General features: G+C 50.1%; 1 protein-coding gene and 1 long non-coding RNA gene across 4 annotated transcripts in view; one reads left to right on the top strand and one right to left on the bottom strand.

Annotated features, from left to right (window-relative positions):
* The first annotated feature begins 10,690 nt into the window (after positions 1-10,690).
* LOC123774641 (C-type lectin domain family 4 member E) lies at positions 10,691-16,571 on the top strand. Of its 2 annotated transcripts, XM_045769148.2 has the most exons (5): positions 10,692-10,869; positions 11,626-11,652; positions 14,683-14,874; positions 15,035-15,089; positions 15,987-16,571. In XM_045769148.2, the coding sequence occupies exons 1-5, from the start codon at positions 10,836-10,838 to the stop codon at positions 16,153-16,155; spliced, it is 477 nt and encodes a 158-aa protein (XP_045625104.1). In that variant the 5' UTR covers positions 10,692-10,835; the 3' UTR covers positions 16,156-16,571. The 2 variants fall into 2 exon arrangements, with proteins under 2 accessions (XP_045625105.1, XP_045625104.1); XM_045769149.2 differs by lacking the exon at positions 11,626-11,652 and having other exon boundaries at positions 10,691-10,869.
* Positions 16,572-17,129: 558 nt separating this feature from the next.
* Positions 17,130-19,327, bottom strand: part of LOC138351909 (uncharacterized) — a 254,195-nt gene continuing 251,997 nt past the window's right edge. For both annotated transcript variants that reach the window (XR_011222670.1, XR_011222669.1), the window contains one exon: positions 17,130-18,239. This is a non-coding gene — a long non-coding RNA (uncharacterized lncRNA). The remainder of the gene's footprint in view (positions 18,240-19,327) is intronic.

Genomic DNA, 19,327 nt, shown 5'->3' with positions numbered 1-19,327 from the left:
CTGATGACTACCATAAGAGTGGAGGGCAGAGCGCCAGGGGTATGAAGGAGTAGGCTGTAACAGCCTAACATTGTGATAGAAGTCTCGCAGTTAACGGAACGAGTCTCGAGGGAGGATGCCGAGTGGCAGATGCTGGAGAGGAAGGATGCTGGCCTGGCCCTAACATTACGTTCCATCACCCTGTTGGTTGTAATACCTTGTTCCATCACCCTGTTGGTCCTAGCACCACGTTCCATGACCTGCGGTTCAATGCTCTCTCGTTCAGTAGCAGATTGCTGATCGACTGATTCCCAAAGAGCTGACAACGAATTTATTGATTTTTTAATCAAATTTAAAGGGAAAGAATGCCAATAATTCCGAGCCTTATTGCATTATCTCATTGTTGCCTCTTCAGCGGAATTAAAAAAATTGTCTTCCAATATCGCATTCCCAAAGAGCTGATAAATTTCTGAATTATGAAAAGATGAATGTTTATGTCAGAGGAAAATGAAGAGATAAAAAGGAGGAGCAAGAGAAAGAACTGATAAAATATCGACAGGGAGAAGAAGAGGAAAATGAAGGAATTGAACAAAACTCCGTTGGAGAGTGTTAATTTTGATATAGAGGAAGCAGCCGCCGCCGCCGCCAGCCGTGGCTACAAGAGGCATCTCTCTGCACGCAGTGTTTGTCAGACCATCAACTCCTGTCTTATGGTAAGAGTTGATGAAGTTAGCACGGAATTGCTTCATTACGACAGTCTGGAAGTTTATATCGGCCTCGTCTGGAACAAGTTGATTAAATTAGCTGACGCTTCTAGAAATTTGAAAAAAAAGTCCAGTGAAAGGTTAGTCAAGGCCGCAATACACGGAGGGTTGAGAAGGAAGCGGTGGTGGAAAGATAAACTGCAGCAGTTATATTAATATAAGGTGCTTCAAGGCCTGCTTCAAGTCGCCCCATTGTCTTCAGTATTCTAATCCCCCCATGAAGTGGCCCCAGATGCCCCCTGCAAAAGTCAGAATACTGTATGGAAATGAAATGAGAGACTAATTTTAAAGGAACAGAACTGTAAGAATACAAGTCCATATGCGTACTATAACTACCCTAATACAAAAATGCAACAATTAAATTAAACCAGATTTCAATTAAATAAGAAGTCAAACTTAATTAATTGTTCTTATACATTGACTGCCACACAAGTTTGTATACGCAAGCTGAGGCAACATCTCTCTCCAGCAACTTGCTAACAAAACCTCATATTATATATGTAATATATAATATGAGGTTTCCTGTAATGAAGATTATATATATATATATATATATATATATATATATATATTATATATCTGCATTACAGGATGAGCAACTAATCATTGCATGTCCTGCAGATTAGTGCTTAAGCTTGCACTAAAATTTGAAATTATGAAAAGACGAGGTTAGCAGCAGCACTGGTAGTAATATCAGCAGCAGGAGCAGCACCGGTAGTAATATCAGCAGCAGGAGCAGCACCGGTAGTAATATCAGCAGCAGGAGCAGCACCGGTAGTAATAGCAGCAGCAGCAGCAGCACCGGTAGTAATATCAGCAGCAGCAGCAGCACCGGTAGTAATATCAGCAGCAGCAGCAGCAGCACCGGTAGTAATATCAGCAGCAGCAGCAGCACCGGTAGTAATATCAGCAGCAGGAGCAGCAAAGGTAGTAATATCAGCAGCAGCAGCAGCACCGGTAGTAATATCAGCAGCAGCAGCACCGGTAGTAATATCAGCAGCAGCAGCACCGGTAGTAATAGCAGCAGCAGCACCGGTAGTAATATCAGCAGCAGCAGCAGCACCGGTAGTAATATCAGCAGCAGCAGCAGCACCGGTAGTAATATCAGCAGCAGCAGCAGCACCGGTAGTAATAGCAGCAGCACCGGTAGTAATAGCAGCAGGAGCAGCACCGGTAGTAATATCAGCAGCAGCAGCAGCACCAGCAGCACCGGTAGTAATAGCAGCAGCACCGGTAGTAATATCAGCAGCAGCAGCAGCACCAGCAGCACCGGTAGTAATATCAGCACCGGTAGTAATATCAGCAGCAGCACCGGTAGTAATATCAGCAGCAGCAGCACCGGTAGTAATATCAGCAGCAGCACCGGTAGTAATAGCAGCAGCAGCAGCACCGGTAGTAATATCAGCAGCAGCAGCACCGGTAGTAATATCAGCAGCAGGAGCAGCACCGGTAGTAATATCAGCAGCAACAGCAGCACCGGTAGTAATATCAGCAGCAGCAGCAGCACCAGCAGCACCGGTAGTAATATCAGCAGCAGCAGCAGCAGCACCGGTAGTAATATCAGCAGCAGCAGCAGCACCGGTAGTAATATCAGCAGCAGGAGCAGCACCGGTAGTAATATCAGCAGCAGCAGCAGCACCGGTAGTAATATCAGCAGCAGCAGCAGCAGCACCGGTAGTAATATCAGCAGCAGGAGCAGCACTGGTAGTAATATCAGCAGCAGCAGCAGCACCGGTAGTAATATCAGCAGCAGCAGCAGCACCGGTAGTAATATCAGCAGCAGGAGCAGCACCGGTAGTAATATCAGCAGCAGGAGCAGCACCGGTAGTAATATCAGCAGCAGGAGCAGCACCGGTAGTAATATCAGCAGCAGGAGCAGCACCGGTAGTAATATCAGCAGCAGGAGCAGCACCGGTAGTAATATCAGCAGCAGCAGGAGCAGCACCGGTAGTAATATCAGCAGCAGGAGCAGCACCGGTAGTAATATCAGCAGCAGCAGCAGCAGCACCGGTAGTAATATCAGCAGCAGGAGCAGCACCGGTAGTAATATCAGCAGCAGCAGCAGCACCGGTAGTAATATCAGCAGCAGCAGCAGCACCGGTAGTAATATCAGCAGCAGCAGCAGCACCGGTAGTAATAGCAGCAGCAGCAGCACCGGTAGTAATATCAGCAGCAGCAGCAGCACTGGTAGTAATATCAGCAGCAGGAGCAGCACCGGTAGTAATATCAGGAGCAGCAGCAGCAGCGGTAGTAATATCAGCAGCAGCACCAGTAGTAATATCAGCAGCAGCAGCACCAGTAGTAATATCAGCAGCAGGAGCAGCACCGGTAGTAATATCAGCAGCAGGAGCAGCACCGGTAGTAATAGCAGCAGCAGCAGCAGCACCGGTAGTAATATCAGCAGCAGCAGCAGCACCGGTAGTAATATCAGCAGCAGCAGCAGCACCGGTAGTAATAGCAGCAGCAGCAGCACCGGTAGTAATAGCAGCAGCAGCAGCAGCACCGGTAGTAATATCAGCAGCAACAGCAGCACCGGTAGTAATATCAGCAGCAGCAGCAGCACCGGTAGTAATATCAGCAGCAGCAGCAGCACCGGTAGTAATATCAGGAGCAGAAGCAGCACCGGTAGTAATATCAGCAGCAGCAGCAGCAGCGGTAGTAATATCAGCAGCAGCAGCACCAGTAGTAATATCAGCAGCAGCAGCAGCACCGGTAGTAATATCAGCAGCAGCAGCGGTAGTAATATCAGCAGCAGCAGCAGCACCGGTAGTAATATCAGCAGCAGCACCGGTAGTAATATCAGCAGCAGCAGCGGTAGTAATATCAGCAGCAGCAGCAGCACCGGTAGTAATAGCAGCAGCAGCAGCACCGGTAGTAATATCAGCAGCAGCAGCACCGGTAGTAATATCAGCAGCAGGAGCAGCACCGGTAGTAATATCAGCAGCAACAGCAGCACCGGTAGTAATATCAGCAGCAACAGCAGCACCGGTAGTAATATCAGCAGCAGCACCAGCAGCACCGGTAGTAATATCAGCAGCAGCAGCAGCACCGGTAGTAATATCAGCAGCAGCAGCAGCACCGGTAGTAATATCAGCAGCAGGAGCAGCACCGGTAGTAATATCAGCAGCAGCAGCAGCACCGGTAGTAATATCAGCAGCAGCAGCAGCAGCACCGGTAGTAATATCAGCAGCAGGAGCAGCACTGGTAGTAATATCAGCAGCAGCAGCAGCACCGGTAGTAATATCAGCAGCAGGAGCAGCACCGGTAGTAATATCAGCAGCAGGAGCAGCACCGGTAGTAATATCAGCAGCAGGAGCAGCACCGGTAGTAATATCAGCAGCAGGAGCAGCACCGGTAGTAATATCAGCAGCAGGAGCAGCACCGGTAGTAATATCAGCAGCAGGAGCAGCACCGGTAGTAATATCAGCAGCAGCAGGAGCAGCACCGGTAGTAATATCAGCAGCAGGAGCAGCACCGGTAGTAATATCAGCAGCAGCAGCAGCAGCACCGGTAGTAATATCAGCAGCAGGAGCAGCACCGGTAGTAATATCAGCAGCAGCAGCAGCACCGGTAGTAATATCAGCAGCAGCAGCAGCACCGGTAGTAATATCAGCAGCAGCAGCAGCACCGGTAGTAATATCAGCAGCAGCAGCAGCAGCACCGGTAGTAATATCAGCAGCAGCACTGGTAGTAATATCAGCAGCAGGAGCAGCACCGGTAGTAATATCAGGAGCAGCAGCAGCAGCGGTAGTAATATCAGCAGCAGCACCAGTAGTAATATCAGCAGCAGCAGCACCAGTAGTAATATCAGCAGCAGGAGCAGCACCGGTAGTAATATCAGCAGCAGGAGCAGCACCGGTAGTAATAGCAGCAGCAGCAGCAGCACCGGTAGTAATATCAGCAGCAGCAGCAGCACCGGTAGTAATATCAGCAGCAGCAGCAGCACCGGTAGTAATAGCAGCAGCAGCAGCACCGGTAGTAATAGCAGCAGCAGCAGCAGCACCGGTAGTAATATCAGCAGCAACAGCAGCACCGGTAGTAATATCAGCAGCAGCAGCAGCACCGGTAGTAATATCAGCAGCAGCAGCAGCACCGGTAGTAATATCAGCAGCAGCAGCAGCACCGGTAGTAATATCAGGAGCAGAAGCAGCACCGGTAGTAATATCAGCAGCAGCAGCAGCAGCGGTAGTAATATCAGCAGCAGCAGCACCAGTAGTAATATCAGCAGCAGCAGCAGCACCGGTAGTAATATCAGCAGCAGCAGCGGTAGTAATATCAGCAGCAGCAGCAGCACCGGTAGTAATATCAGCAGCAGCACCGGTAGTAATATCAGCAGCAGCAGCGGTAGTAATATCAGCAGCAGCAGCAGCACCGGTAGTAATAGCAGCAGCAGCACCGGTAGTAATAGCAGCAGCAGCCGCACCGGTAGTAATATCAGCAGCAGCACCGGTAGTAATATCAGCAGCAGCAGCAGCACCGGTAGTAATATCAGCAGCAGGAGCAGCACCGGTAGTAATATCAGCAGCAGCAGCAGCACCGGTAGTAATATCAGCAGCAGCAGCAGCACCGGTAGTAATATCAGCAGCAGGAGCAGCACCGGTAGTAATATCAGCAGCAGGAGCAGCACCGGTAGTAATATCAGCAGCAGGAGCAGCACCGGTAGTAATATCAGCAGCAGCAGCAGCACCGGTAGTAATAGCAGCAGCAGCACCGGTAGTAATATCAGCAGCAGCAGCAGCACCGGTAGTAATATCAGCAGCAGCAGCAGCACCGGTAGTAATAGCAGCAGCAGCAGCACCGGTAGTAATATCAGCAGCAGCAGCACCAGTAGTAATATCAGCAGCAGCACCGGTAGTAATATCAGCAGCAGGAGCAGCACCGGTAGTAATATCAGCAGCCGCAGCACCAGTAGTAATATCAGCAGCAGCAGCAGCACCGGTAGTAATATCAGCAGCAGGAGCAGCACTGGTAGTAATATCAGCAGCAGCAGCACCAGTAGTAATATCAGCAGCAGCAGCAGCGGTAGTAATATCAGCAGCAGCAGCAGCACCGGTAGTAATATCAGCAGCAGGAGCAGCACTGGTAGTAATATCAGCAGCAGCAGCAGGTCCGGTAGTAATATCAGCAGCAGGAGCAGCACCGGTAGTAATATCAGCAGCAGGTCCGGTAGTAATATCAGCAGCAGCAGCAGCACCGGTAGTAATATCAGCAGCAGGAGCAGCACCGGTAGTAATATCAGCAGCAGCACCGGTAGTAATATCAGCAGCAGCAGCAGCACCGGTAGTAATATCAGCAGCAGCAGCAGCACCGGTAGTAATATCAGCAGCAGCACCGGTAGTAATATCAGCAGCAGCAGCAGCACCGGTAGTAATATCAGCAGCAGCAGCAGCACCGGTAGTAATATCAGCAGCAGCAGCAGCACCGGTAGTAATATCAGCAGCAGCAGCAGCACCGGTAGTAATATCAGCAGCAGCAGCAGCAGCAGCGGTAGTAACGTCAAACGATAAAGTGAATAAAGCTCAAAATAAAATTGTTCGGTACCAAATAAAAAAAATGTCAATGATGGGAATTTTATTTTTGTTTTGGACGTGAGAAAAATTTAGTCCAGCCTGCCTCGACCTGTCCATCCTGCCTCGACCTGTCCAGCCTGCCTCGACCTGTCCAGCCCGCCTCGACCTGTCCAGCCCGCCTCGACCTGTCCAGCCCGCCTCGACCTGTCCAGCCCGCCTCGACCTGTCCAGCCCGCCTCGACCTGTCCAGCCCGCCTCGACCTGTCCAGCCCGCCTCGACCTGTCCAGCCCGCCTCGACCTGTCCAGCCCGCCTCGACCTGTCCAGCCCGCCTCGACCTGTCCAGCCCGCCTCGACCTGTCCAGCCCGCCTCGACCTGTCCAGCCCGCCTCGACCTGTCCAGCCCGCCTCGACCTGTCCAGCCCGCCTCGACCTGTCCAGCCCGCCTCGACCTGTCCATCCTGCCTCGACCTGTCCATCCTGCCTCGACCTGTCCATCCTGCCTCGACCTGTCCATCCTGCCTCGTCCTGTCCATCCTGCCTCGTCCTGCCCATCCTGCCTCGACCTGTCCAGCCTGCCTCGACCTGCCCAGCCTGCCTTGACTTGTCCAGTCTGCCTCGACCTGTCCAGTCTGCCTCGACCTGTCCAGCCTGCCTCGACCTGTCCAGTCTGCCTCGACCTGTCCAGCCTGCCTCGACCTGTCCAGCCTGCCTCGACCTGTCCAGCCTGCCTCGACCTGTCCAGCCTGCCTCGACCTGTCCAGCCTGCCTCGACCTGTCCAGCCTGCCTCGACCTGCCCATCCTGCCTCGACCTGTCCATCCTGCCTCGACCTGTCCAGCCTGCCTCGACCTGTCCAGCCTGCCTCGACCTGCCCAGCCTGCCTCGACCTGCCCAGCCTGCCTCGACTTGTCTAGCCTGCCTCGACCTGTCCAGCCTGCCTCGACCTGTCCAGCCTGCCTCGACCTGTCCAGCCTGCCTCGACCTGTCCAGCCTGCCTCGACCTGTCCAGCCTGCCTCGACCTGTCCAGCCTGCCTCGACCTGTCCAGCCTGCCTCGACCTGTCCAGCCTGCCTCGACCTGTCCAGTCTGCCTCGACCTGCCCAGGCTGCCTCGACCTACATTACTATTTTAGTGAAATACACACTTTATAATTTAAGCCTATGGTTTGTCTGTTCGTATGGTATTACCTTGAGATCTGACAAGCCGCCGGCTTGGTGTCCTCGTCGAGGCCACTAGTGTTAGTGGCCCTCAGATAAATCACATCACCCTGAGGTGGTTCCGGGGATCAATATGCCCCCGGCCCGGTGCCTGGCCGGGGCAAGTGTTACCTCCCTTACACTACTATATCTGGAAATGTGCCCTTTTAATCCCTTAACAGCGCTGTGTCAACACGGCGTCGTTCCTTGCAACATTAAGGTCACCACCTTAAGCGTGACGTCTTGGGGCCGCACTCCGATAATAGCCTTAATCGGGTAATTGGCTTGTTGACCGTCGGCTGTAATAGCCTGACCTTGGTGCCCGTATTCCTTGCTCACCTTCCTCGCCAGACCCGAGCCTCTGCTCAGACTCTACAGTGTCTTTGTGGTGTGTTTATATGTATTCTATGTATATAATATCCAGGTGCATACGCAGGGTACACAATTGCTCCCTAGGATGTCATTTATTCTCTTTTCGGAGGCTAAGGGACCTCGCATATTAACCAGAGGCGGTGCGCACGCGCGCGCGTGCCTGTGTCAAGGGAAGGTGGCGTCTCGTGACTGTTTATCACAGTGACCCGCCTGGCGCCGTGGTCACACCCGGCCTCTTGACCACTGTTTCTGGTGAAGTAATGTCAAGCAACCGATTTAGAGGACTGAACGTTGCGACAATTAACGAGGCATGGACAGCTAGCCTAGAGGTCGCTACTGTCCATAGTGACGGTGGTACACACACACACACACACACACACACACACACACACACACACACACACACACACACACACACACACACACACACGACAAATGGAGCTGCATAATGGTGATAGGGAATGTGGTCTTTTCTGGAGGCGAAGGGAGTAATGATATCTACATGATCTGGATGCCACATGTTCTTGTGGTGACAGGAGTCCAGCATGAACTGAGGCCATGAAGACCACTAAGCTTCCCTCAGTCAAGACCTACACAACGTCCTCGCCCACATACGAAGACCTTCAATATAAAGGCTTTATATCGAGTATCCAATTCTCGATAAAAGCCTAACATGTACTGTATGTAATAACAGGCTGACTGTTCCCCAATACAATGAACTTTACCTGATGCGTCCTCGTGTGGGACAATAAGCCTTCTGCAGTTTCATTTACTCTTATGTTCTTAAGAAGAAATCAAGACTGTAGGTCTACTGAACCACGAGGAAGAAACAAGGACAATAACTAGGAGGAGGACAAGAACCACAGGGCAACACACACTAGCAAGCCCCCCCCCTCTGCAACACACTTGAGACACTGGTAAACACAAGATCGTACAACACTTATAATAACTAAACTTTGATAGCAAACACTAGCGCGGATTTAGCGAAGGAAAATGCTTAACGAGAGAAACGACTTTTGACTGCAACTGCTGTGTTGCAGTGACAAAGATGACAAATCATCAACAAAGGTTTTTTTTCGAGAGGATAATGAAGAATGTAAGAAACGGTGGGTCATATAACAAGATGACAAATCAAAGAAGAGAGAGAGAGCATGTTACAACATTATCAAGAAACATGTTGCATCGCTCAAGAGATTTCCTTAAGCTAGGGAACAGTCCGAGGCATCAGGAGGGTGAAGTGGAAGAGGGATGTGAAAGGGATTAGATGAAGGATTAATCAAGCATTAGAAATATTGCCGGAACAAAGGTGGATATCTTCAAGAAATATTTAGACAAATTCCTGCAAGACGTGCCGGACCAGCCAGGCTGTAGTGATCATGTGGGCCTGCGGGCAGCTCCAAGCAACGGCCTGTTGGCCCAAGTTATCAGAAGTCGAGCCTTTGCTCCCAGGCAGAGCTCGGGGAGTAGAAGAACTCCCGAAACCATCTCCAGGTATGCTCCAGGTAGTACTTCTCAGGAAGTACTTGGTCTGACTATAGCATAAGGAAGGAATTCAAGTTGGGATAAGAAGATGGAGTGAAGGAACGGTGCCCAACTAGAACCATCGGGGAGCGAACGCTGACTTTAAAGAACCAAATACTTCAAGTGGACAACTGCTTTCGATCTGGGATTATCCACAAACACTGGAAGGTACTCTCGTCTGTCTGTCCAAGATAAGAAAATCTATACGATTTTTTCGCTAAGACGCGGTGGCGAAGTGGTAACATGAGCCCCGCGTCTCGAGTGTCCTGCCCAGGGAGGTTCGACTGGGCGCCAATCCATAACTAATCGCCCATTATTCGACAAGCAGTAATTGGGTACCTGGTTGATAACTTATTGGCGGGTCGTGTTCCAGGAAAAACAAATGGCTAAGGAAAGGATGAAAGCTCTCAGGGATCTCTCTCTCTCTCTCTCTCTCTCTCTCTCTCTCTCTCTCTCTCTCCCCCCCCCCAGGGATCACAAGTGGTGTGCTCCTGTACCCGGCTGTGTATATAACATCAGAGTAGACGGGGGTAACAAAAGGAGTACCGTAAGAGTCGGAACTACCGCCACACTTTCTTGTTTATTTGTCAACGACTTGACAGAAATGGCCTTCTTCCATCAATGTTTGCTGGTGATGGAAAGCCACCGAGAAGGACCAGAGAGGAAGCGGGAGGGGGGAAGAGGGTGTCTGGTACCCAGAAACAGGACAAGAGACATATTAGACTCTCAAAAAATGCCAAGTAGACCAAACGCGACCGGCCAAAAGCCAAGTTATGAAGATACAAACAGGAAGAGAGAAGACCTGTACAGAAATATGGACTATTGGGAAGACACAGGCCGCCCACACATGTGTAAATATTGGAGTGATGACGCTGCCTTTATTTCCTGATGTGTAGAGTTGTGTTTGCAACGTCAGCAACGTTATTGTGACGTAGTGCGTCCAACGGAACACTTCCTGCTCCAGAAATGTTGAAAGACTTGGGAGTAGCCATAATCCAAATTCTAAAGCCAGAGATACATATGAATTCTAATATAATTCATACATATACTATCATATGAATTGTATTAAAAGTTTGAATTACAATTTATATTATATTTAATTTTATAATATTTTATTAAATTCAATAAAAATTTCGTCTGCGCCCACATGCCAAATTGGACAACATACGGGTAGCCTTCATAAACTGGGCAATTAGTTGGTTGACAGTGGAGAGGCGGGACCAAAGAGCCGAAGCACAATTAGACAAGTACACACACACACACACACACACACACACAGGGGAGGGAGAATGCGAGGTGATAAGAGCAGGGTACGAGTCGACCCACTTCTCTTGGCCCTACGCCACACCCAGCCCCCGGCCGCTGCACCACGTCCCTCCTATATAACCTAGACGGTCTAGGCTCCCTCCCAGTCTGTACCACCAGCCCACAACCCTGCAGCACCAACTGTACCATCACAGCAGCAACAGCAGTAACAGCAGCAACACTCGTCATGAAGAGAGCAGCGACTGTGGCTGTTGCCTTTGGTAGAGGAGACTCGTTAACTGTCATGTGTGGAGCGGCAGGCTTGTGTTGGTGTTCAGTACTAGGGGAGAAGTGTCAGGTGTGGAGCGGCAGGCTTGTGTTGGTGTTCAGTACTGGGGGAGAAGTGTCAGGTGTGGAGCGGCAGGCTTGTGTTGGTGTTCAGTACTGGGGGATAAGTGTCAGGTGTGGAGCGGCAGGCTTGTGTTGGTGTTCAGTACTGAGGGAGAAGTGTCAGGTGTGGAGCGGCAGGCTTGTGTTGGTGTTCAGTACTGGGGGAGAAGTGTCAGGTGTGGAGCGGCAGGCTTGTGTTGGTGTTCAGTACTGGGGGAGAAGTGTCAGGTGTGGAGCGGCAGGCTTGTGTTGGTGTTCAGTACTGGGGGAGAAGTGTCAGGTGTGTCCTAGTGCCGCCTGGCACTCTTTATTACCTCTTGTCTGGCTCTACTGTGAGGGGGGAGGGAGGGGGGGGGGGAGCTGTGGAGAGTAGACAGGAGGTATGAGCGTGTACGGAGGTAAATTACGACACTGTTCCGATATATCAATAAACAACTAGTGAAAATAATGTATTATTTGCTTTCCTCTTTGATAAAAAGGCATCAACAATATTGGAGCTGTCGATAGGATTGATTACTATACATTAAATCCTTACATATAACGGCATCAAAAGTGTTTGTGCATAAATACACTATTTATATGTATTATATATTAAATATATATTAATATATATATACGCAAATTGACGCATTCAACTGTTATTCCAGCGGCGTTGGCAGTAGTGACCGGTCAAGGTAAGACGGCCTGGTTTAATGTCATTCTCATGTGTTAATATCACTATAGTGAAGTGTGATGATACGAGCTCACCATCACGCTAACAACACTATTAATTGTGTAGTGAAGAGTGACTTACATATCAAACAACCCCACTTTCTTTAATAGGGGAAAATTATATTTACACACACACACACACACACACAAAATCCACTCAGGGGCCTCGCGGCTGAGTTCACAGCACTCTGGGGTCGTAGTCCTAAGGAACCGGGTTCGATTCCCGCAGAAACAAATAGGCAGAGTTTTTCACCCTGATGCACCTGTTCACCTAGCAGTAAATAGTTATCTGGTAGTTAGACAGCCAGAATAAATGCCAGGGAGGGGGAGACCAGAGATATCGGTGACAAACAAGTTCTCACACCACCTTAAACACACGGAAAATGTTAAGAGAGAAAAAAACGTAAATAAACAGAGCGACATGATAATTAACACAATCTCTCTTATCTTGTGTACTCCTGCCTGTGTCCTCCACCACCACCTGTGTCCTCCTGCCTGTGTGTCCACCACCTGTGTCCTCCACCACCACCTGTGTCCTCCACCACCACCTGTGTCCTCCTGCCTGTGTGTCCACCACCTGTGTCCTCCACCACCACCTGTGTCCTCCACCACCACCTGTGTCCTCCTGCCTGTGTGTCCACCACCTGTGTCCTCCTGCCTGTGTCCTCCACCACCACCTGTGTCCACCACCACCACCTGTGTCCTCCACCACCACCTGTGTCCTCCTGCCTGTGTCCTCCACCACCACCTGTGTCCTCCTGCCTGTGTGTCCACCACCTGTGTCCTCCTGCCTGTGTCCTCCACCACCACCTGTGTCCACCACCACCACCTGTGTCCTCCTGCCTGTGTGTCCACCACCTGTGTCCTCCTGCCTGTGTGTCCACCACCTGTGTCCTCCTGCCTGTGTCCTCCACCACCACCTGTGTCCTCCTGCCTGTGTGTCCACCACCTGTGTCCTCCACCACCACCTGTGTCCTCCTGCCTGTGTGTCCAACACCTGTGTCCACCACCTGTGTCCTCCTGCCTGTGTGTCCACCACCTGTGTCCTCCACCACCACCTGTGTCCTCCTGCCTGTGTCCTCCACCACCACCTGTGTCCTCCTGCCTGTGTGTCCACCACCTGTGTCCTCCTGCCTGTGTGTCCACCACCTGTGTCCTCCTGCCTGTGTGTCCACCACCTGTGTCCTCCTGCCTGTGTGTCCACCACCTGTGTCCTCCTGCCTGTGTGTCCACCACCTGTGTCCTCCTGCCTGTGTGTCAACCACCTGTGTCCTCCTGCCTGTGTGTCAACCACCTGTGTCCTCCTGCCTGTGTGTCAACCACCTGTGTCCTCCTGCCTGTGTGTCCACCGCCTGTGTCCTCCTGCCTGTGTCCACCACCTGTGTCCTCCTGCCTGTGTCCTCCACCACCACCTGTGTCCTCCTGCCTGTGTGTCCAACACCTGTGTCCACCACCTGTCTCCTCCTGCCTGTGTGTCCACCACCTGTGTCCTCCTGCCTGTGTGTCCACCACCTGTGTCCTCCACCACCACCTGTGTCCTCCTGCCTGTGTGTCCACCACCTGTGTCCTCCACCACCACCTGTGTCCTCCTGGCTGTGTGTCCACCACCTGTGTCCTCCTGCCTGTGTGTCCACCACCTGTGTCCTTAGCGCTCAGTTCGCCTATTTTTCCATGTCATTCACAGCCAGAAATATACATTTCTCAAATAACCTTCAAGCATCCTTGAGACCAAAGAGTTTCCTTTGATGTTTGAACCCGAGCAGTAAATGACCATTGCCGAGGCGTGAGCGAGGAAGGAGCCCCATCACCCCTGCTGACCCCCACCCTTGACAAGTCCTTGCTTGAAGACAGTTTTTTCTTGTGATAAAACACTCGTGCCCTCTTGAAGACTCTCTTAAACTTTTGTTATTTGTTTTCTTTTTCAAATACCAAACCCTACGACTCGTCCCTACAGCCAAGACACACTTTTGAAATATTATATTAGATGATATTGTCTTGATGTGAGCCGTGTGCGGCTAGGAGGAGTCCTGTGCTCGTGTGTCTGCAACTTGGACTGTGGGGATATGTGTGTAATACCTAGGCACGTGTGGTTCATTACTTCCCACAGCGTTCAAGTTCCAGAGGTGAAGTGTACTTTCTCTGCCCGTACCGTGCACGGCTAGATGCACCTACCGCACGCGGCTAGATGCACCTACCGCACGCGGCTAGATGCACCTACCGCACGCGGCTAGATGCACCTACCGCACGCGGCTAGATGCACCTACCGCACGCGGCTAGATGCACCTACCGCACGCGGCTAGATGCACCTACCGCACGCGGCTAGATGCACCTACCGCACGCGGCTAGATGCACCTACCGCACGCGGCTAGATGCACCTACCGCACGCGGCTAGATGCACCTACCGCACGCGGCTAGATGCACCTACCGCACGCGGCTAGATGCACCTACCGCACGCGGCTAGAGGCACCTACCGCACGCGGCTAGATGCACCTACCGCACGCGGCTAGATGCACCTACCGCACGCGGCTAGATGCACCTACCGCACGCGGCTAGATGCACCTACCGCACGCGGCTAGATGCACCTACCGCACGCGGCTAGAGGCACCTACCGCACGCGGCTAGAGGCACCTACCGTACGCGGCTAGAGGCACCTACCGTACGCGGCTAGAGGCACCTACCGTACGCGGCTAGAGGCACCTACCGTACGCGGCTAGAGGCACCTACCGTACGCGGCTAGAGGCACCTACCGTACGCGGCTAGATGCACCTACCGTACGCGGCTAGATGCACCTACCGTACGCGGCTAGATGCACCTACCGTACGCGGCTAGATGCGTGTTCAGGGACCCGGTCGCATCCTTTATGACCCTTTAGCTGGTGTACCCTGAAATTATTTTCATGCGAGGTATCTCCAGTACAACTTGGCTTTACCAGGCTGTTGTACCCTCGTCAACACCTCCCCACGCCACTTAGTTCACTTTGCATTCCTTTCCAGGTAACCCGTGTCCATCCGGCTACGAAAATTTCCTTTTGGACTCTGCGACGCCCGTGTGTATAAGGTTCAACACGGAGGAGACGGGGTCGTGGGCGGCCATGAGGGCCTTGTGTCGGGCTGAGGGAGCCGACCTGGCCGAGCTGAGAGGCGACCTCCACCTTCAGGTGTACCAATACATCATGCAGCACCTGGGTGAGCTCATCAGTTGCTCATCCCGTTGCACAGCTACTGTATAATGCACGGCCAGAGCTCACTGTACGGTACAGTGGCAGTCTGTTAAATGGTTACAGTATTGTGCTTATAGTTTGTTCAACATCATTAACAACTTTGATATATATATAACTTATTTCAGAACTCGCTGACAAAGGTTTCTGGATGGGAGGAACTGATTCAGGCAGCGAGGGAACGTAAGTAACGTCCAACTTGGCGTTCTAGATTGGTAAGCAACATGTACACACACACACACACACACACACACACACACACACACACACACACACACACACACACACACACACACACACACACACACACACACAATCGTCCAAACATGTAAAAATCAGACAACATGTTCCCAATCTAATATTGGTACAAATTTACTCCAAGAACATAATTTTATTTAATATTTCTCTGTCTGCCATTTTCTTACCCCCTCCCCTGCTCCAGGCGATGACATCATAGGTAGGCTGGGAGCTAAAATCCAACCTTAGTGAACAATACAACAACATTCAGTGAGGTTAAGCTGGCCAGGTACTGGACTGAGCATCAATCCCGCAATTGAAATGATAAAACCTTGATCCCTTTACTCCGTCCTCGTGAACCTTGCAGGTGGTACCTAGTCCCACTGTCCTGGCGGCTTAGCCTGGTAATTACCTCAAACGATTACACTAATCGCTAAGCACTGGTTAGCTAACTCTCACTCTGGATAGAAGATGAATTAAATACATTGGGAGAGCCATCGAGCAGGACCCCGCAGCTTAAACACAACCTACTTATTAATAAAAATAGTGCCATAGTGTAATATTATAACAAGGTTACAACCCAATTATACAATGCTACAATTGAGGGAAAGTTGGAGGAGAGAGAAGACTGGAGTACGACCTCAGGAGTATGTTGAGGGTCACATTTAGAGACGGGTATAATCTGGTCATTTGTCTGTACAAAATGTCGTAACTTTCAACCTCCTCCTCCTCCTCCTCCTCCTCTCTTACAGTAGCATAACTTCTCTTACCAAAAAATATATATTTTTAAATAAAACTTCTGACTACTCTTTGTTTCACGCTTCCGAATTGGACGTTGAGCAGTTGGACTTGGGTTAGTGACGGGACGGTGCTGGTGCTGGGGCCTCCCCACTGGTACCCAGGCCAGCCGGACGGGGGGACCAAGGCCAACTACGCCTGCATCTACCCTCCAGACTACTACTACCACAGCTGCAACAATAACCTCCTCATCTACGCCCTCTGCCAGATATAACTCTTGGCCGAGGGATTACCAACTGCGGCTCATGACAATAAAAAATGTATTATATTCCAAACAACTTAAGGAATACTGTATATAAACTGATGAGTAGAAAATGCGGTATTAGGAATCTTCCTTAAAAACTGAAAAATCTAAATTTACGTTGTGGTGAAAGGAACAAAAGCGCTCCCCAAAGTCAGACAGTACAAATATGTGAGAATTGTAAAACAAACTTAGATTTAGAAAATATATTGGTAAACACTGGTATGGAATTAGATAGGTGGAACAAGGTACCAAGTAGCACCAGAGAAGCCACCTGGACAGTTTTAAGCTAAGGTTGTTCAAACGTACTAAGAACGATGTACGAACGGTCGTACGAAGTGATCACTTCGTACGTTTTGTTGTCCAATAATATTATACCATGTATCTGTGCCAAGCCATTTTTTTTTTACCTTTATTCTTATGGCGTGTATATATGTCTATTCTCATGCTATATGATATAGGTCGGCAATAAATTAGATTATCGGGAAGGGACAGGTGGCGTCTCCTGGGAGATATACCAAATCCAGAATCACTTTTTTTTTTTGCAGACTTAATATCATAAACGTGGGAAATGTCAATTAACTTAAAATACTTCATGCAAATTAATGCAACATTTCCACAAGACTTGGTTAAAAAAATCCGGCCCAGAGCACAAAGAGTGAAATAAATCATTTATCACACACCCGGCGTCACTCACACACACTAATACATTCTTGCCGGAGTTGCAGGAGAGCAAACTGTACATCTTATAAATCCTGTACCTTGCTGTACCTGTACACATGGTGCAGCTACCTCAAATGTCTTCCCTGAACACATGAGAAGACCTGATAAACTCTGTATTAAAATAGGTTCTCTCATAAAACCTGCGATACTATAGCTCCTGGAGAAACCAGGAGTCTTATCTAGAGACGGAAGACTACGCAGCATCAGGCTGAGGGCCACCGGTGGTACCTGGAGGCACGAGGCTCCTCAGATGGTCACCTCGGGGGTGCTGGACGAGGCCCTCACTCACCCCCACGGCCACGTGTGTGTTCGTCTGAAGCTCTGACAAGTACCTGATGCTCGTCACAGTCCTCACCAGTCCAACATCTGCTCGGAAGTCACCAAGGCTGCTCTTCAACGCCAAGAGTTATACCAACATTTTATTCACATTTAATATATCGTTCATTTACCACCAAATTATTCACTAGTATATTCAGGTCTTAAGTAGTCAGAGTTGTGATAAACTGGTGCTGCCTCAGCAGCGGTCACGCTGCAGCTCGTTCTCTAGATTTGCCGCTCCGTTATAAATGCAACGTCCAGAAACATGAACCCAAGCAACCTAACATGTCGAGCCGATGCATAGAAAACGTGAATATGTGCGAGCCGCTACTTTGCATAGGTTATATTTCTTATGTTGGTTACCATAACGTTCAAAACGCGACCTATTGCTCGAGAGCCCGGGTTGAGGGCCCCGAGGAGCCCCGAGGCTCAACACACTCCACATAACATGACCCCCGAGGAGGGGGGTGTGAGATGTACTCCAGAGAGATGCTCTTCACCCAGTCTTCTTGTGATTAGCGCAGTCGGCACACAACCAACACGACCCGAGGTCGAATCTCTGACAGTGCGAGACGTTTCCTTACACCTGATGCTTCTGTTCTCTGTTCACTTAGCAGTAAGTAGGTACACGGGAGTTAGGCAACTCTTGTTGGGTTACATCCTGGCGACGGTCAGCAGGTCGACCTTAGAGACGTCGGTACAGGCCTACAGTACGTACACATAGCCTGCCTCTCCCCGACAACGGCAATTAAAGGTTTCTTCGGCATGTTATTTATTTCTTTTCCCATTGTCTGTGTACATGTAGTGACTGTAGTGCTGGAGGAGTACTGCGACAGTCACTTACCTACACTTAAGGGCTGGAGGCCATTCTGTGAAAGAAGTCGAGAATAAAGGGCGTATCTCTGAGCCACGCCCCAGGCGTCATCCTGGAGACAGGGCCCCAGCCTTCAAGACGTGACTCGCCGCCCCCGGCCACACACCTGCAAAACAGGTGTTTTGCAGGTGTCTTACTTCACCTGCAAAATAGAAACCCACAATCCTGAGTGACTCCCACTCCAAGACGGATGCTGAACTATACAAGATATGTTGTAAGCACTGAACCTCACATATGAATAACAACATAAATGAAATTTGCAGAAGACCTAACTGGCTCTTACATGGCAGCACCTACTTACATCCACCCAAACTCATTCATGTGTGTGTGTTCAACCTACGCTTGAAACAATCTAGCTCTATCTCGTCTATAATGGCAGCTGGTGACTTGATCAACCACCATTATTTCCAGCCCAATATTTGCCGCCATGTGTATCCTGATGGTTGAAGTATACTGTGATTGTGTACATGTGACTCTAGCACCACTGTGTGACCACACGTCATGTGTGGCCACACGTCATGTGTGGCCACACGTCATGTGTGGCCACACGTCATGTGTGGCCAAGTTAGTCCTACAATACCTCTTAAGTTCTTCTCAAAATTGTACAATTCAATTAAAGTTTTATAAATTTTAACTTAATAAAACTGGAATCAAATGTCTTCCAATATCAGTCTAAACAAATATGATGACAAGACGTAGACAATTTAGAAGGACATTCATTTAGTCGTTGGTCAGTAGGTAGTGTCACTGGAAAGTGTGCTAACAGAGCGCTCTCCGTCCCCACCACAGCTACCCAACCACTTGAGGTGGACGGTAGAGCGACGGTCTCGCTTCATGCAGGTCGCCGTTCAATCCCCGACCGTCCAAGTGGTTAGGCACCATTCCTTTCCCCCGTCCCATCCCATATCCTGATCCCTTCCCAGTGCTATATAGTGGCAATGGCTTAATGCTTTCCCCTGAGAGTTCCTTTGGACTAACCACAGGTGACACTGCGCTCAACGCCGCACTTTGAGCGCTATGGTCCCAAACGTTCAAATTACAACGTGTTGCGGCTCTCCAAAAATCCGTTTTCTATCCAACGGTAAGGAAAGGTTAGGTGGGTGGCTTGGGTTCGTGCGTTTCTGGGTAGGTTAGCACCTCGTATTTTGTCCGTGTGTACAAAGTACAGGCACAAGGGACAGTTTTCTCTGCTACGGCCTCCAGTATAATTTTGAATGTCTTCAAACCATG

This window comes from Procambarus clarkii, chromosome 51, assembly GCF_040958095.1.
Source record: "Procambarus clarkii isolate CNS0578487 chromosome 51, FALCON_Pclarkii_2.0, whole genome shotgun sequence".
Lineage (NCBI taxonomy): Eukaryota > Metazoa > Arthropoda > Malacostraca > Decapoda > Cambaridae > Procambarus > Procambarus clarkii.
This window is presented reverse-complemented; position numbering and strand designations above follow the sequence as displayed.

Bases quoted from the DNA above. Each gene is read 5' to 3' on its own strand.
- LOC123774641 (XM_045769148.2), top strand. From the start codon at position 10,836: ATGAAGAGAGCAGCGACTGTGGCTGTTGCCTTTG. The intron at 14,875-15,034 runs GTGAGCTCATCA...AACTTATTTCAG, and splicing joins ATACATCATGCAGCACCTGG to AACTCGCTGACAAAGGTTTC. The intron at 15,090-15,986 runs GTAAGTAACGTC...GACGTTGAGCAG, and splicing joins GATTCAGGCAGCGAGGGAAC to TTGGACTTGGGTTAGTGACG.